The sequence below is a fragment of the Erpetoichthys calabaricus genome, chromosome 11 (genome assembly GCF_900747795.2).
Source record: "Erpetoichthys calabaricus chromosome 11, fErpCal1.3, whole genome shotgun sequence".
In the NCBI taxonomy this organism is placed as follows: domain Eukaryota; kingdom Metazoa; phylum Chordata; class Cladistia; order Polypteriformes; family Polypteridae; genus Erpetoichthys; species Erpetoichthys calabaricus.
This window is the reverse complement of record NC_041404.2, coordinates 74,284,664-74,302,005: the sequence shown is the minus strand read 5'-3', so window position 1 is coordinate 74,302,005 and position 17,342 is coordinate 74,284,664. Positions and strand designations below refer to the sequence as shown.

At 39.2% G+C, this 17,342-nt stretch overlaps 1 protein-coding gene across 1 annotated transcript in view; it reads left to right on the top strand.

Annotated features, from left to right (window-relative positions):
* Nucleotides 1-17,342, top strand: part of ptpn18 (protein tyrosine phosphatase non-receptor type 18) — a 174,490-nt gene that overhangs the window by 54,291 nt on the left and 102,857 nt on the right. The window contains exons 3-7 of the mRNA XM_051933588.1: nt 6,243-6,319; nt 10,700-10,795; nt 11,880-11,918; nt 12,027-12,095; nt 14,801-14,863. Coding sequence (XP_051789548.1) covers nt 6,243-6,319; nt 10,700-10,795; nt 11,880-11,918; nt 12,027-12,095; nt 14,801-14,863 — 344 coding nt within the window. The remainder of the gene's footprint in view (nt 1-6,242; nt 6,320-10,699; nt 10,796-11,879; nt 11,919-12,026; nt 12,096-14,800; nt 14,864-17,342) is intronic.

The following is a 17,342-nucleotide window of genomic DNA, read 5'->3' as shown; positions in this document are numbered from 1 at the left end:
GGACGGGCCGGGGGAGCCCTCTTTGGTGTCGGACCTCGACCCAGAAGTGCAACCGGGTGGGGATCCGGAGCAGGGCGGGTGCTCCCACGGACTGGTTTCCTGACGTACTCCCCAGCATAGACTATCAGTTCCGGTCTACGCCGGCATCATTTAAACGAGAGCAGTGGAACAATGATTCCCTGAAGTTTGCCCGGAATGCTATCGTGTCCGCAGACGACATATCGTCAATAGCTTCCACACCACGTGGACCCTACTTTGTTTTGGATAACGAGCTGGTATATCGAGTTGCGGAGCACGAAGGTGAGGTGCGGAAGTTGCTGTTAGTACCGCGGACCTACCGGCGGGACGTTTGCAAACTAGCTCACGCCCACCTCTTAGGCGCCCATCTTGGGGCTGAAAAAACCCTGGAGAGAATTAAACTCCGGTTTTCCTGGCCCAGGGTTAATGAGGAGGTCCAGCGTTTCTGTCAGTCCTGCCCAGTCTGTCAGCTGTGCCAGATACCCTGGAGGGACTGCACTCCTCTGATCCTGATTCCCCTTATAGATATTCCCTTTGAGAGGATCGTCGTCGATCTAGTTAGACCCCTAGAGCCTTCGGTGCGTGGTCACAAGTACATTTTAGTCATTGTTGACTATGCGACTCGATACCCCGAAGCGGTTCCCCTGCAAGCTGCTAATACGAAAAATATCGCACGGGAACTAGTAGGGCTTTTTTCCCTCCGAGTGGGCATACCCAAAGAAGTCCTCATGGACCAGGGTACACCCTTCACATCAGATACGTTCAGGGAGGTTGCCAAGTTGCTCCGGATTAAGCATCTTAGGGCGTCCGTCTATCCATCTATTATCCACAGATGGATGGCCTCGTGGAAAGGTTCAATCAAACACTCAAACAGATACTCCGCAAGGTAGTCCGCACGGACAGTAGAAACTGGGACCTAGTACTTTTCACCTACCGGGAGGTGCCCCAAGCCGCCATGGGTTTTTCCCCTTTTGAGTTGCTATATGGATGCCAACCCCGGGGCATATTGGATGTACTAAAAGAAGGCTGGGAAGGGGAGGCATTTCCCTCCACCGATCTTTTAGAATATATTGCGCAGTTATGTGATAGATTGGATAAAATCCGACCTCTACTTAAAGAACACATGTCCAGGGCTCAAGCAGCGCAGGTCTGGAATTACAATCGGAACTCCTCCCTACGCGAATTCCACCCGGGGGATTGCGTAATGGTGCTTGTGCCCACTTTCTACTCCAAATTGTTGGCCCATTGGCAAGGGCCTTACGAGGTTAAAGAGAGAAAGGGGGTTGTCGACTATTTGGTGAGACAGGGTCTATCATATTAATTTATTGAAGCCATGGAAGGACATGAACATGGTGTTCATTATGGACAATCCTCCTGGCCCCACCCACTCCCTTTTCTCAGAAAAAAAACACGCTTAACCTTGGTACAGATTTGTTGTTCCACCAGCGACAGGAGCTTGAAAGAGCAATCTTGTCCATCCCAGAAGTGGTCAGCGAAGCACCAGGCTGGATCTCGCTGATTCAGCACGACATGGTGATGGACCCAGGGGTGGTTGTCAGGGAACGGCCCTATCGCCTCCCGAGGAGAAACGTACTGAGGTGGAGCTAGAGGTTCGATGAATGTTGGACATGGACATCATTGAGGAGAGCCATAGCCCCTGGTCCAGTCCTATCATCCTCGTATCCAAGCTAAACGGGTCGTGGAGATTCTGCAACGACTTTAGATGTCTTAACCAGGTCTCCAAGTTTGACGCCTATCCTGTGCCCCGAATGGATGAGCTCCTCGAGAGACAAGGGACAACCCGTTACTTGATTACTCTTGACATGATGAAAGGGTATTGGCAAATTCCCTTAACAGCATCTGCAAAAGTGAAAACTGCATTTAGCATCCCTAGCAGACACTGGCAATACTCCCATTTGGGCTGCACGGGGCACCGGCGACTTTCCAATGTCTGGTAGACGTGCTAAGGCCCCACCAGTCCTATTGTGCTGCCTGCCTTGATGATGTGGTCATCTTTTCTGGCACCTGTAAGGAACATGTAGTGCAGGTCTACGCAGTCCTCCTGACGCTAGCGAAAGTCGGGCTACGTATCAATCCTCGGAAGTGTTACTTTGGGATGAACGAAGCCAGATATTTGGGCTACCTAGTAGGAGGAGGGCTGGTGAAGCCACACTGTTCTAAAGTTAAAGACATCCTGGAATGGCCCCATACAATAGTCAAGAAACAGGTACAAGCCTTCTTAGGATTAGTGAGCTACTACCACCGGTTTGTACCTCGGTTTTCTGACAGGGCAGCACCCTTGAAAGATATGACAAAGAAAAGGGCCCCTTTACATGTGGTGTGGAATGAAGAAGCGGGACTGGGCATTTGTTACTTATGGGCCCATCTTCAAGAAATTTGGTACGCGGGTTCCCAACGCTAACTGAATCCTACTTACGTACATATATACGTCCATAGCCTGCAGCTCAGTCGGCGTGTGAGGCGGCATTGGGTCCCCCATCCCCACGCCTCCCACGTAGTTGGCTGCCTGCCTATATAAGGCCGTTCGTCACTCCGGTCTCTTCATTCCCTTCCTTGCTTCGCCACGGTATTCATGTCTCCCTGCTGATAACTGCAGCCTTTTTATTTAATCCATGGCTTTTCCGCTGTTTTATTGTTCGTTTATTACGATTATAGTTATTATGTAGGTATTTTAGACTTAGTTTACATTGTTCAGGTACCCATGTCTATCGAGGTGATCACCATCGATCAAAGAACTGTCACTTACCGAATGGTTTCCATGCCCGGAGATGGCGACTGCCTTTTCCATTCTCTGTGTTATATATTGCACGGCCATATCAGGCTCACTCTTGATATCTGGAGGAACATTGTGTCTTATGTATTGAATGACTGGGATAGGTTCAAGGTGTGGACTGATGACGGTATAGGAGATAATTATACTACACAGGAGCACTATAAGAGTGAAATGCTTAAGCCCTTCACCTATGGTTCTGCATGTGAGTTGATGGCTGCCGCTGAATTGTTTGGTTGTCGCTTTCAAGTGTACCGAAATGGCCAAATATTTTACACCTTTGGACAACCGCCAATGCCTCTTAAACATCATAGATTCACAGGTGACGATTTGAGTAGTGGACACTTTCATGTTTATGAATGTTTCAACTCTCAAAAGCTGGATGCAAAGTTATCGATGAAACCCATTTCAATTCAAATGCCTCCAATTTCCAGTAAGGCTGTGCTTCGCAATGACAATTAATAAGTCTCAAGGACAGACCCTACAAATGGTTGCCATTGATTTGCTTTTCACGTGGCCAACTATACGTTGCATGCTCAAGAGTAAGCTCAGCGCACAGCTTGGTCATATTACAACAGGAGTCAAGTCAAGTCAACTTTATTTATAAATCACTTTACATACAACAGCCGCTGACCAAAGTGCTGAACATAGGCTAAAATAAATTTTAATCAAAAACAAAATAATAAATAAGTAAATAAAATACAATAAATGAAACTAATTAAAACATAGTAAACACAACTAAACAGAGTTAAAACAGAGTAAAATCAACTGCTCACACAGGATCAAACACCAAACCAAAAAGGTAAGTCTTAAGAGCAGACTTAAAAATGGGCAGTGAGGAGGCCTGTCTAATGTGGATCGGCAGTGAATTCCAGAGCCTTGGAGCCACAACGGAAAAAGCCCTATCCCCCCTGAGCTTTCGCTGAGTCCTAGGCACATCCAGAAGCAGCTGACCAGCTGATCTGAGTGAGCGGGAAGGAGAGTGCATATGTAGCATCTCAGCGAGGTAGGGCGGAGCAAGCCCATTTAAGGACTTAAAAACAAATAAAAGAATCTTAAAATGAACTCTAAGCTGAGGGCCAAACTGACAACGTGGTATACAAAGACATCCTTAACAAATAATTATTGGTATATTTTCCCTCAGTTTAAAAAGGTTTACTTTTCTACTTAATAAAAATTTTAAAGCAGTACTTTGCCGCTGCGAAGCACGGGTATTTTGCTAGTGTATGTATAAAATGAGAAAGAAATACAGAAGATAATTAATTTGGAGGCAAACTGAATACTGAAAAAGTGCACCTAATTCAGTGTCATACCTACTAGTATGCTTATTAAATAAGTAAATGATAACAAATAACCAAAATGCACGGAAAATTAGAACAAAAAATGATGAGGAGGATGAAGAAGAAAAAAAGTGTAAATGCCAAGATAAAAAACACTAAATTATACCAATTAAATTACACAAATGCTTGCTACATTCAAGTAAAAGATAGCAAACACAGTTTTGTATATTTCTAGATTGACACTTAAACATAAAAGCTGGGAGATAACAGCTTGCTTAATTAAGGTAGGTAGGTAAGGTAGGAGTCCAATTAAAAGCACAAGTTGGTGGATAGAAGAAAAACCTGTAGCAACAGTGGGCCCCCACCACTGAACCTGACTACTACTTTAGAGAATTAGAAAATTACCTTACCTTACCTTTTCTTAAACTTTCCTTCTACTGAGCCCAAACTGACTCCAATACTGCCTTCTTATTGATTTATTGTGTTTGCTTGTAATGCAATTCCCGGGCAGTCTGCTGGATAGATTGCACCTGCTATAACAGAATGGTATAACATCTGTAGCAGGGGCCTGCATGTTCCAAATGAGCTGAAGTCTCCTTAAAAAACAGAGCAATTCAGATCTTTTGTGCACAATTCATTGTTGGAAGTCTACTCCAGGTGTTTGTAGGTTGTTCTCACCACCAGAATAACCTCTATTTTAATAGTAACAGAAGACAAATTGGCCATGGAACTTGTAGCCATGGAAATCCACCAACATTTTATTTGTCTTACCAATACTGAGGTGAAGCAAAGGATGTTATATTTGAAAAGACTGTTTTGTTTTTAAACTTATTTACCGGTTACTACTTCTTCGCAGTGGTTTAAAAAGTAATATATTTGTAATATAAAGATTTGAATGCATACTGTAAATCCCTATGTAATTGTTAAAAGTAAAAGGTAAAATGAAATGGAGTACCTTGATAGCCAAGACCTTAGCTAATACTATGGGGTTACCAGAGGAAATACACATTGTCATGTTGCTGCTTTAAAAGCCAGATACATACAATTGGCCCAATGGCTAGGACTACTGCCTGACAACTTTGGGGACCTGGTTCAATTCAAGCCCTGATCACAGTATGTGCAGTTTGCATGTTCTCACTGTGTTCACACTGCATTTTCTCTAATTAGTCTGTTTTTTGTCCCCTTTCATTGACTGGATACATTTCATGTTTCCATTTGAAAGGGTTTGAAAGTGTTCAAGACAGGCATCTTATCCAGGAATGGCTCTTTTTCTGGATTTTATAAATTATATGGTTACAGGAGGCTAGTCTACCCTCCAGACGTATAAAGAAACTTCAGAAAATGAATGGGTGATTTTATCCTGCAGTTAATCCACTCTACTTGAAAAAGTCAGAGTTTCACTTTAATGCATTTTAATCTCATTGGCTGTCGCAATGCAATGGGGGTAAAGAACAGTGTAAACAGTGCTCATGTATGCCACTGTTGTATCTTATAAATCATGGGGAAAGAAAACTGGAAAGTCCTTTTCATATGTACTTTAATATTACTAAACTATTTAAACTTACTGATTTCATTTCAGAGTCAGAGCCTATACGAGCAGCATCCATCACTAGGTTGGAATCAACCATTGAAGGGAACCAGTGCTTTACAGGTCCATCTCATGCAGATGGAACAAATTTCAGAACTGTCCTATTTATCTAACCCAAGTCTTTCAATATGAAGGAGTGAAATTGAAGTACCCAGAGGAAAAACTTGCACATACACAGGAAGAATGTGGAAAATCCAAATAGACAATAACCTGGGTATAGGATTTCAACACAGGATTCTGGTTCTGTGAGACTGCAACACTGTGACATAATCTTGGCATGTACATTTTAGATCACAGCTTCTCTTGTTGGCAGCAAAAATAACTGTTCTTGGTTATATGGCCCAGTGTTGCAAGAAGGGGAGGAAAAGTATGCCAGATTCAAACTAATCATTTAGTCAGGGTGCACTAAGAGCTACAAGATGCAAAATTACCTTGCTTACAGTGTATAGTGTTGCTGCTTTAAGTAGTGTACACTAAATAATCCATGTGCTAACACAATTACTTTAAATGGATATTCTGTACAGTAATGTATGTGTTCTTTCTTATATTCTTCTTATGCTTTTAGATGACCAAACACGTGTCAGCCTCTCCCTGCTGTCTGATAAAGGCTGCTCAGACTATATCAATGCCAACTTCATCAAGGTACAAAAGTTATTTTTGCAATATTGGGAGCACAATACATGGTAGATATGGTTATAATTCGACTGGTCAATAGCAAGCAGTGAGAAGATGCTCTTCCTGGGCCCAGGCTCAACATGGTGCTTGTTTACGTGGAATTACCCAGGAATAATACGAGCAAAGTGTCTTGTCTATTAAATAAAAGGCATGTTCTCGCTATAACAAGAAATTTGCAGTTATTTTCATATACTTCTTCTTAAAAATGATTAAGGTATACAGTTGTTAATTTCTGTAAAGAAAGTTTAGATGCAATGTTTACACAGGAAACACCAAAGCTCCATGTTTTCATTTTCACTGCAGTGCATAATGTATCTTAGGTACATGTCAGACATTGGCCAACCTTCCTCCCCTGCCATGACCCAGTTTTTCTTCCATTTTTTTAGTATTCATATTGATACTGTATAAGAGGTATCAACAACCTAATACTCTAGTTCTTATTTTAGTATCTGTTGGCCTCTCATCCTCTGATTCAACATTGCTAAGGGGTCCCAAGTGTGAAAGGAGTGTGTTTTAATCTAAGCAAAAATAAGGGGACCTTTTCCAAAATTCTATAGGCAAAAATAGATCTGTTCAGTAGTGGACATATACAGCAGAGTGAGTGTTCTAATGTATAACTTAAATAATAACATTACAATATGTTTGGACTTAATATCACAGGGCCCCACAATAGTGCAGTGGGACACACTGCTGTTTTATAGATTAAATGTCCTGTGTTTGAATGCAGCACCTAGCCATTGCCCATGTGCAGTTTGTTTGTCCTTGCTTTCATGTGATTATTTTGTACAAGGTTCTTTGGTTATACTTCATTTAGGTCCTGTATCAATACAAATGTGTGTGTAAATGGGCCCTGTAATGAACAGGAACCCTGTCCAGGGCAGTTTTCTGCCTTATGCCCAGTACTGCTGTGAGAGGCTTTGACACACTGTCCATAATTTTGGATTAAGATGAATTATGAAGGTTCTGACATATTACAGTAACTCAGTTTGATGAAGCATACTAAAGAGAAGGGGCACATCCTGGTCTTTTGGTGAGTTTCTTCTTGTATTGGAGTATAAGGAAAATAAACCATAAAAACATGATTTTTTATTTAGCTCAATAATGATACTGATAAAAGGACAGCAAAGATGATGATTACTGATGCATATTATACCAACATTGCTGGCATATTTAAATATTAGGTTTTCCTAGAAAATATCTGAATTAATAGAAAAAGATTAAATGTAAACTTAAAACTTGTTCATGTGATATCATGCACTTAAACACATTAAATGACCGTTTTTGTTACCAGAAAGCACAAATGTCGCTGATGTTTGTCATTCTTTTCAAAGTACACACTGAAAGTGCTATGAGCATGAGTGTCTAATTGTTAAATTGATGCTTATAAAGATACTAATATAGTCCATGTTGACATAAATATGAAGAATAAATTTCACACACAACAAAGTTGTTATATTATGCCCTATCATTTGATGATTGTGTAAGGTAAGAAATTTTTAGGGGACAAATGAATAAATAAATGAATCAATGCTCACATAGATATCCTGAGAAATGCATGCATTAATGCAATTTTATTAAATTAAAATGTGTCTATCTGCATATATCTTTGTATGATTTAGACTATTTAATATAAATTATTACTGTACAACCAGGTGCCTGCCTTAGGCTTATCTAGCATTATTTATAATGCTTATCTGTAGACTCTCACAGAGCAAGTGCTCGATCAAGCATGTGAAATACAGAGGCACATGTGCCATTTGAAAGTGAAACCTCTGCATTATTTTACTGGACAAATGCCTGACATTTGAATCAAAGACAGTTGCAGTTCCAGTGTGAAAACCATGTGCACACTTGTGCAGCTGGCATTTTGACAGGGGTGAAGACAATGGGGAAATGTAGAAAAACTTGGTGTACAGCATTTTTCAAGAAGATTGTGAACTTCAGATGTAATATGAAAAAAACAAATTACTGTATCTATTCTCTGTAAAATTTTGTCTTATTGTCAGTCTTGGGAATGATAAATGAGAGAGAAGTTTAGTGTTTTGAAGCATATTAAATTGTTTAGCATGTACAATGTTACTACTCAATTCGTTACTGCCATTGTGCATATCCATCAAATTGAGTGGGTTTTTAAATTGAAGTGTTTTACACCAGAAAAATAACCTAATAAACCTGCTTTGCTTGGACGAGTTTCAGCATCATAACATCCACACCGGTTCAGCTGATTCCAATGCATATGTATGACAGTGCCCCTCTTCGATAATTGGAGCCTGTTAAACCCAACACTGTCGATAACGTAACTGGATGAGCTGAGCTGATGAGGACAACAGATACCAAGCAAGGGGATGGTGAAAAGTAGTAGTGCTTTTATTAAAACAAATCAAAAACCAATTGGTGTCCAAAATGCAGTGCTCAAAAAAATAGTTACTAAATAAATCTACTCTCTCTCTCTCTCTCTCTCTCTCTCTCTCTCTCTCTCTCTCTCTCTCTCTCTCTCTCTCTCTCTCTCTCTCTCTCTCTCTCTTTCTCTCTAGAGATATATATATATATATATATATATATATATATATATAATATATATATATATATATATATATATATATAGATAGATAGATACATAGATATATCTATATATAGATATAATATTAATATAAAATCCTAAGCCTAAAAGTGCAATGACTTTTTGTCACGCTTTAAATCGGGCTTATTTTAAAACCTACATATATATGTTTGGTATCATTCTTTTCAGAATTTATTGAAATTTAATGAGGTGGTGTTAGATTTTCAGATTCTTATTCTGTTTTTTAAATTATAAACTAAAAAATACCAAGAACTCACAAAAGATTTAACCACGCTGGGGCCGGAAATAAAACGCAAAAAAAAGTAGGACACCTGCTGTACAAGCTTTTAAATGTTCAAAGCGCTGTGTGAGATGCAGATCACGCGGCACAGCAGCAGCAGTAGCAAGCCAGCAGCTGATCGAGCAAAGAGGTAAAAAAAAAAAAATGTATTTGTTTCCCATTGTATCACCGTTTAAGAGGGGGTTTTGGGGGATTGATCACGTCTCCTTGGGGTGCGTTCAGCCCCCTCTTCACAACGTGAGTGGCAGAGGCACGAAGTGGCTGGCACATAGCACAGGCCAGAGGGGTTGGCGAGCAAAGTGAGCAGGGTGATCCCCCTAGTAATGAATAAAATCATCAAAGAGGCACTGGAGGTTAAACTCAATAAAGAATCCAATAAAAACACTTAAAACAATGCAGGAGTCTTCTTTAAAATTCTAATCCCCGGTGCTTCCTTTTTAAAACTGTCTCTCCGGCTTATTCTTCTAGGATCTCGCAGCATGGAGAGACGTCTACCAACATGCACAGACACTTATCAATCTTGACCCGTGTCCCCACCACCCGATCCACGGTGTTCCACTGAGAGCCACTGGACCCTGCTCTCCACGCTCACCACTGCCAGTCCAAAGCGTGCTATCCTCCCACCGCTGCCAATCACAGGCTCCACCTGGCAAGATGATCCTCCTGAGCGTAATGATCACTCCTGCTTCTGGCTGCTCAGCTGGAGTGATCCTCTTGAGCATTGGCTGTACGCTGCTTCTCTCCTAAGCTCCGGATCACCACTGCTCCTGCCTTTCTCTCTGTCCTCTAACCTCCATTCTTTTTTTTTCTTCCGTTTCTCATTTTTCACTTTTTCCTCCTTACACTCTCCTTTATAAGCTGAAGGAGCGGTTGCAGATGCGATCACCTGATTACTGCTCAGGCTGATAACAGGCAGTCAGATTGCCCGCTTGAGCCAGCAAGGCAATGTGTGGACTGCTGAATGCCCTGGCGTTTTCGGCAGATTGCTCGCACTCTCCAGCGCGAGCGTGTTCATTGTTTATTTATTAAAAATGTCCACTCTTTTTGAGCCGCAGATCTGCAATACCACAATATGTAGAGGCCAAATATCAGCCCCTCACTATATATCAGTACTCGATATTATTGGTTGAGCCCTACTTGTAATTGGAGAGAGAATGAAAAAGAGTGCAGCCTAGGTAAAGTATTTATAGTGAAAAGAACACAAACTTTCTCTTATTTAGAATTATATCTTATTTTTAATTCTTATTTATAGTTATAAAGTATATAATTATGTACCAAAACATCAAGCTAGAAATGACAGAATCCTAAGCAGACACATTTCTGACATTCTTATTCAAATACTAAAAAATACAATATTTTCTTGTGATACTATGTGTTGTGGTAAAAGTTCCATTAAAATAATCATACATACTAGAACAGTGTTAGATAAAAGCCTGTATTATTAATTTTTATTTGTGATTTATACTTGTTTTTTTTTTTTTTAAAGGGTGCAATTAATGGCAAATTTTACATTGCCACTCAGGGGCCCCTTAACCATACAGTGGAAGATTTCTGGAGAATGGTTTGGCAGTACAAAGTGAAGGTAATAATGTCACAATGTATAGTGATGCAACAAATGAGGAACTAGATTGCTCACATTTGCCTTTCCAGTCAAATAAGTGAAATTATGCAAAAAGCCCACACAGAGGCATGTTTACTTATAACTGCGGAGGATCTGCTTGGAGAGGGACCAAACTTTTGATATGGAATCAAGATTGAGAACAGAAGAGCTTCTGGACAGTTGTTTGTTAAAACCTCTTTGTTGTGCTATGCAAATGCACCATTGATGAAGTTGCACTTCATTTTAAGCCAATGAATTCTACACTCCTCTGATCATTTATAGATATACAAGTGTAACTCATTGACTGCAGTTCCTATTGCTTTTACATATTTGTTAATCTGTTTACTGATATCGTGTATGGCATTTTTATCTAGAGTTCAACTAATCAAAGAAAAACAGTTTTGAGTTTAGTTTTCAATAACTATTCAATGTATGATTTAATTTGCACCTCCCTGCAAAGTAAATCTCAAGAGATATGTTTTGCTAGTTTTTCACTTTTTCTATGTCTTTTGTTGAAAGTGTTTTGTTAGGCTAATCAGAACATGCTTTCCGGACTCAAGACATTTGCTCATGCGTCTTCTGTCAGTGTGGTCTTTGCATATGCTTCAAATAATCATTATAGCAACAGTGTGTCTTTGTGGTTACTTAATCATAAGAAGTATTTTCGGACTAGTGTCAGCAATGAAAGCTTATACCTCTTACTGTTACTTTTAATGGGGCCAAGTTCTATAAAGCATTGTTTGGTTTTCTTAGTCTAAAAAAAGGATTACAATTTTTAGACCTTCAACCCTAGGTTTACATCTGCTATATTGCAGGTAATTGACTTTTGTATCAGTAAATTTGGTGTGGTTTTATTCATTGACTTGAGTTTCTCAAGTGCTGCAAAGAGACTTTGGCTGTGTGTCATCTCTGACCTGAAAGGTAAGCTAGCTTGTTACTTGCCAGGGCCACTACCAAGAGATGAGGGAATAATTTATCATTTATTTGTTGCATTTACTATATTTATTATCAGTCGCTGATATGCTGTACATGATAAGACAATATGACATTTGTCTTCTTGTTACAGATAATTCTGATGGCTTGCAAAGAAACAGAGCTTGGAAAGGTAAAATTATGAGCAATTCAGTTTAGTTTTCAGCTGCTCCTGACTATTATTTTAAGTTGCAGTTTTTATATCAATGCATGATTGTTTTTTTATTTTTTGCTTTTATAGAAAAAATGTGAACAGTACTGGGCAAACTACAGAGAAACTTCAACATTTGGACTCTTTACAGTAAAAAATGTAAATATGTACTTATGCTTGAAATACACATTTCGATGTTTTTCTTCTTTCTCCTCAGCAAGTGTTCTGGAAAATATGATCCTGAAAACCGGTGACTTGAAACATTATGTATTTGCAAATACAAACCAAGCAGAAGAATTTTTAAATAACATTCCAAATGTGCACAATCAAACCTAAGAACGCTGAATGTCAAATTAGTATGTGACCCTCCTGTAAACAAAATGACTTAAATGCCTTATCAGCAGGGCACTATGATGACAAGATAACATGTGCTAAATGCTAAAATGAACTAACTTAAAATAACTCCTGTCTCTCATTCAAGTTAGTACAGTATGTGTACATGCCACAAAAGGGGTGGGCTTTACAGAGTTTTTACATAAGTTTTTATCAGCAATAGCAATAATGCTAAAAACTGAACTGTGCTCAATACTGCTTATACTGTACAGTCGGAGATATTTTAAAAACCTAGATTATAACGACAAATTTTTAAAATGGCTCAGATTTTGGCCTATTGCATGTTAGAGAATCTAACTAGCCTACACAACCTACCACTTTTTTTGTCCAGTTTAAGGTTGTAGGAAGACAAATCCTCTCTGCTTTGAACACAAACACAGAAAACAACCCTACATGGGTAGAAGGCTAAAATGTTGATTCTGTACAGATAGTGACTAAGTGGAATTCAAACCCAGCCTTCTGGAGCTGTGGTTCCATAGTTTATAAATCTTCCAAATAATGTGAATCATTGGTGGCTTTTTGCTAACTGACTACAGATTAAGAGACAGATAACAAATGTGATAAAAAGCTCTATTCTGAAACATTTTGCAAATTTTTTAAAAAATATTCAATCAGATGTTACTCCTTCTTAACAAAAGAATTTACTTGACTGAGGTTAAATTGTGCACTGTTCCATATTTCTAGCAGTCTGTTAGGAAGGAGTAGTTGCTATGTAAGAGTGTTACCAAAACACTGGCATATTATTACTAGCTTATTATTGAACATTTTGGGTGTGAAGAATGTGTACAGTAGTATAAATGTTGTTCCACTCATTTTGGTTTTTAACTTCCTTAACTTTTGTAAAACTTTGCATGGTCTAAATTATATGCTGTAATCTGAACAGTGTCCATGGTAGTATTTGCAACTGTGACCTCTTTTACTTGTAGTAGCAGGTGTTTAGTGCAGTTTCTAAGAGTTCAACAGAAGTGTTCAAAGTTTAAGACCGTAGACTTACCATAGTTTCTCATGACAGAAGTAACACAATATTCTCTTTACAGGGCAGGTATTTGGAAAACTGTTATACAAAGTTTCTTAAAAATCACACATGTGCTGTGTGAAACTGTAGTGGTAACCCTAGCAGATTTTAAAGAACTATAGCATTCCTTTACTAAATCTGTGGTAGTACAGGTTGGCTCTTACGATTTGCTGGTTTAAGATTTGCAGATCTGCCTATTTTTGAGTTTGTCATCAATAATTAAATGGAAATTATTTTGTGAGGTTTGCAGAAAACCATAGATGACACTGTAGCTTGCTACTTAAATGGACTGCAAATCCCAGCAACCCCTGGAGTGCTGTGTCATTGGGCAGATTCAGCAGTTGTCGTAAGGGCTGCTAGGTGAAAGATGAGAGGACAAGTTTTAACACTGAGCCATAACAAGCCTGCAGGATCACAATTGATGGTGTCTTTTTGTTTCAACGCTTCACTGCAGTATGCAGTAAACTTAGAATAGACAGTAATCATGGGCCCAAAATGTATTTGCAGATTATTGCGTTCATGGGAATCCTGCACCCCTAACCTCTGTATGGCAAGGAATTACTGTATAAACAAAGTTTTAGTTCAGTTGCCTCTTGACATCTCTCTATTATTAAAAAAAAATCTTGGAAGGGAGACTAGGGAGACGAGACGTGATCTTCTCAGAAGACAATTTGACATCCCGCGAGAAACACTTTAATGTCACACAAGACAAGGCAGTGAGACAACATTTAAAACAAGTTCACGGAGATCTAACCTAGCAGTTGTTGGAATGCTTTTGGCAGACACGCTTCATGTACTCCCAGCTCTTAAAACAACGACAAGCAGAACACGCAGCTTGCCAGCTGATCCGACCGCTTCTCCTTAGCATGCGTTCATCCAAACCCCACCCCCAATTTCACAAAGCGAGCGGCAGAGACGCAAAGTGGCAAAAGGACAGCTGCTGTACAGGCTTTTAAATGATCGACGTGCAGCGTGACAAGCAGAATACGCAGCTTGCCAGCAGCAACAAGCCAGCAGATGATACAACCGCTTCTCCTTAGCGTGCGTACAGCCGCCCCCACCTTCACAAAGTAAGCAGCGTTGTACATCCTGCGAGAAAGATGTATCCATGCCCAGGGCCGGAAATAAAGGACAAGTACAGCATTGTTTTTATAAAAGTTTTAAAGTAAAAGTGAAAATAATGCATATGTAACAATTCCCATGAAAATAATCTCTTTAAATTGTATATCTGGTAAACCAAACCCAGGGGTGGGTGAGCGAAGCGAGCAGGGGGCGGAGTCCCCTAGTTTATTTAATTATAATTTGGCAAATGCTAATCCTGTATTCATTTCACTTTAATCATTACAATGACAATTTTGCCATGTTTTTCATCAGTAAGGTTTTCTTCTTTTGTATTTATGAGATAATATATGAATGCTTTTTTTCGTATCTTTTAAATATGAGTTTTCTGTTGCAGGAAGATGAATCTGTAATTACTGATGAGGTGGTGGTCAGGACACTGTCTGTCCAGTTCCAAGGAGTAAGTACATTTAAATGGTAGTTGCAGTCAGTTTTTTAAAGTCATAACACAAAGCATTTTTTACAAAATTAAGCAGTGAAGTGACTTTGTGCAAATTAAGTTAAAAGTCTCACCACTTTATCCAAGGTAATGTAGAAAAAAAGAGTTAATTACAAATGTTTACATGAACAGTTGAAACATGGGCAGGTTAAGTGTCTCCTGCAGGGTCACAAAGGGAGGCAGAGTTAAGAGTTGAAATGGTAACCGTGTGCTCTGAAATCCTGTGCCTTAGCTGCTACACTACACTGCCTGGTAGTTTCTGTAAATATTATAGTACATAAAATTGCTTTTTTTTTCTAGTCAGATGGTATGCAATCGTCCATTTTCATACATACACTTCCTATTACCTTTAGAAAATTTGGAACCTGCTTGCTGAAGTAAAACATGTCTAGCATTTAAGTAGAAGCCAATTGTCCTTGAATTTCCTATAATGAATGGACATTTTGTCATTTGTAGTACTGCCGGTACAGATCAGAGTAACCTGTCTCAAAAAAATAAAAAAATTTGGTGTCTAAATCACTCCTCTCCATTTAAAGCGAGCATCAGGGCTTATGGTATAGCATGCATTGAAATAGGTTGAGTTTTATCATACAGTTCATTCTACAGAAATTCCATCTTGAAAGCAAATTTCTAGAGATCATGAAGGCTAGCACTTTTTAAATATCATAATAATGTAGAACATTATTATCTATCCATTATCCAACCCGCTATTTCCTAACTACAGGGTCACGGGGGTCTGCTGGAGCCAATCCCAGCCAACACAGGGCGCAAGGCAGGAAACAAAAACTGGGCAGGGTGCCAGCCCACCGCAGGGCACACACACCCCCCCCCCACAAAGCACAATTTAGAATCGCCAGTGCACCTAACCTGCATGTCTTTGGACCATGGGAGGAAACAGGAGCACCCGGAGGAAACCCACGCAGACATGACTCCACGCAGGGAGGACTCGGGAAGCGAACCCAGGTCTCCTAACTGCGAGGCAGCAGTGCTACCACTGTGCCACTGTGCCGCCCCTAATGTAGAGCAGTATGTTATAAAATTAAGGGTATTTAGTCTTTTTTGCCCAAATTTTTCTTCTTGTAATGTTTCTTCTGATAAATGCTGAAATCGGGTCATGTTTGATTGTGTATATTTTCTGCAAAAGGGAATATTGGTGTTCTTTCAAAATGAAGTGGTTGTTACAAGATTAAAAATAAAAAGAAGTCATTAAATTACTAAAAAATTCCATCCACCCTTTATTCACTTTCTGAACCCACTCAGTCTAGTATAAGGTTGTAGGGATCCAAAGTTTATTCTGGTTGCAGTGAGTGTAAAGTTGGAAACTGCCTTGAATAGTAAGCCAGCTCTTGACATTTACATTCTATTTAAATGTTTATTTTGTAATCTGAGCATGTCTGTTGCACTCTGTTAGCCTGTGCACATGTTTGCTTCACACGCAATTCCAGCAGCAATAGGTTAAAAAAAAAAAAAAAAACTGTGGAAGCGTATGTTTTCTGAGGGAAATACTCAAGCAATTGCATTATTACTTCTCCTAGTTAAAATAATCTATCTTAGTAGTTCAGAAATCGCAAAATATTTGTTCATGAATTGAACGTACAGTGCTAAGCTCAGCTGTACAATCTTGGGAGCAGTGTTTGGGTAATGCAATCAAAGTCCTGTGCATTAAATAGTTGGAAAACCTTTTTAAGTAATGAGTAACCTAGCTCAGTACTTTGTTTTATTGAAGTAAAAATACCTGTGTTGATGCAAGTAGAACAGGGTGTAAAACAAGAAGTACTTGTACTGGTAAGTTGCCACTTTGCAGTTCTCAATCGCACAGCCAAGCAGAAAAGTGTTCTGCATTCCAATTTTGTGTGAGCATGTCAATGCACACACTATAAAGAAGATTTGGGAAAGACGTAACTTAAAAAAAAAAAAAATGGTGTGAAATGTTGCATTTCCATAATTGCTAGACACATGGGAAAAACCAACTGAAATGACTAATGTAAATGCTGTAATAAAAAACGTGTTTAGCACATGATGAAATGGAGTCAGATTTATTGACCTTTCTGCTAAGAGTACTGTCTGGATTCTCACTGGTTTGTGAAGATCAAACTGACACACAGTGTTTATTTACACATTGCTCTGTTTTATGATGGTCTGCTTACTTATATTTTAAAGCACTATAAATAACATACATTTCAGTGCATTACTGCTCTTATATGTATTTTTTTTAAATTGCAGCTTTTCCTAATCATTTATTTATTACATGAAGGATACATAATGCCTGCTGCAAAAATACACAAGTCATAAACGCTTAATCTGATTTGTGTTTTTGGCACATAGTAAAATGACAAAAGAAGCAGTGTGAGGGCTTAAGTAGAATGCAGTTACCGTCAAGGCAAGTATCATTTCTAAACTATGAAAAGCTTTAAAGATAAATTACCTGTTAAGAGTTTAA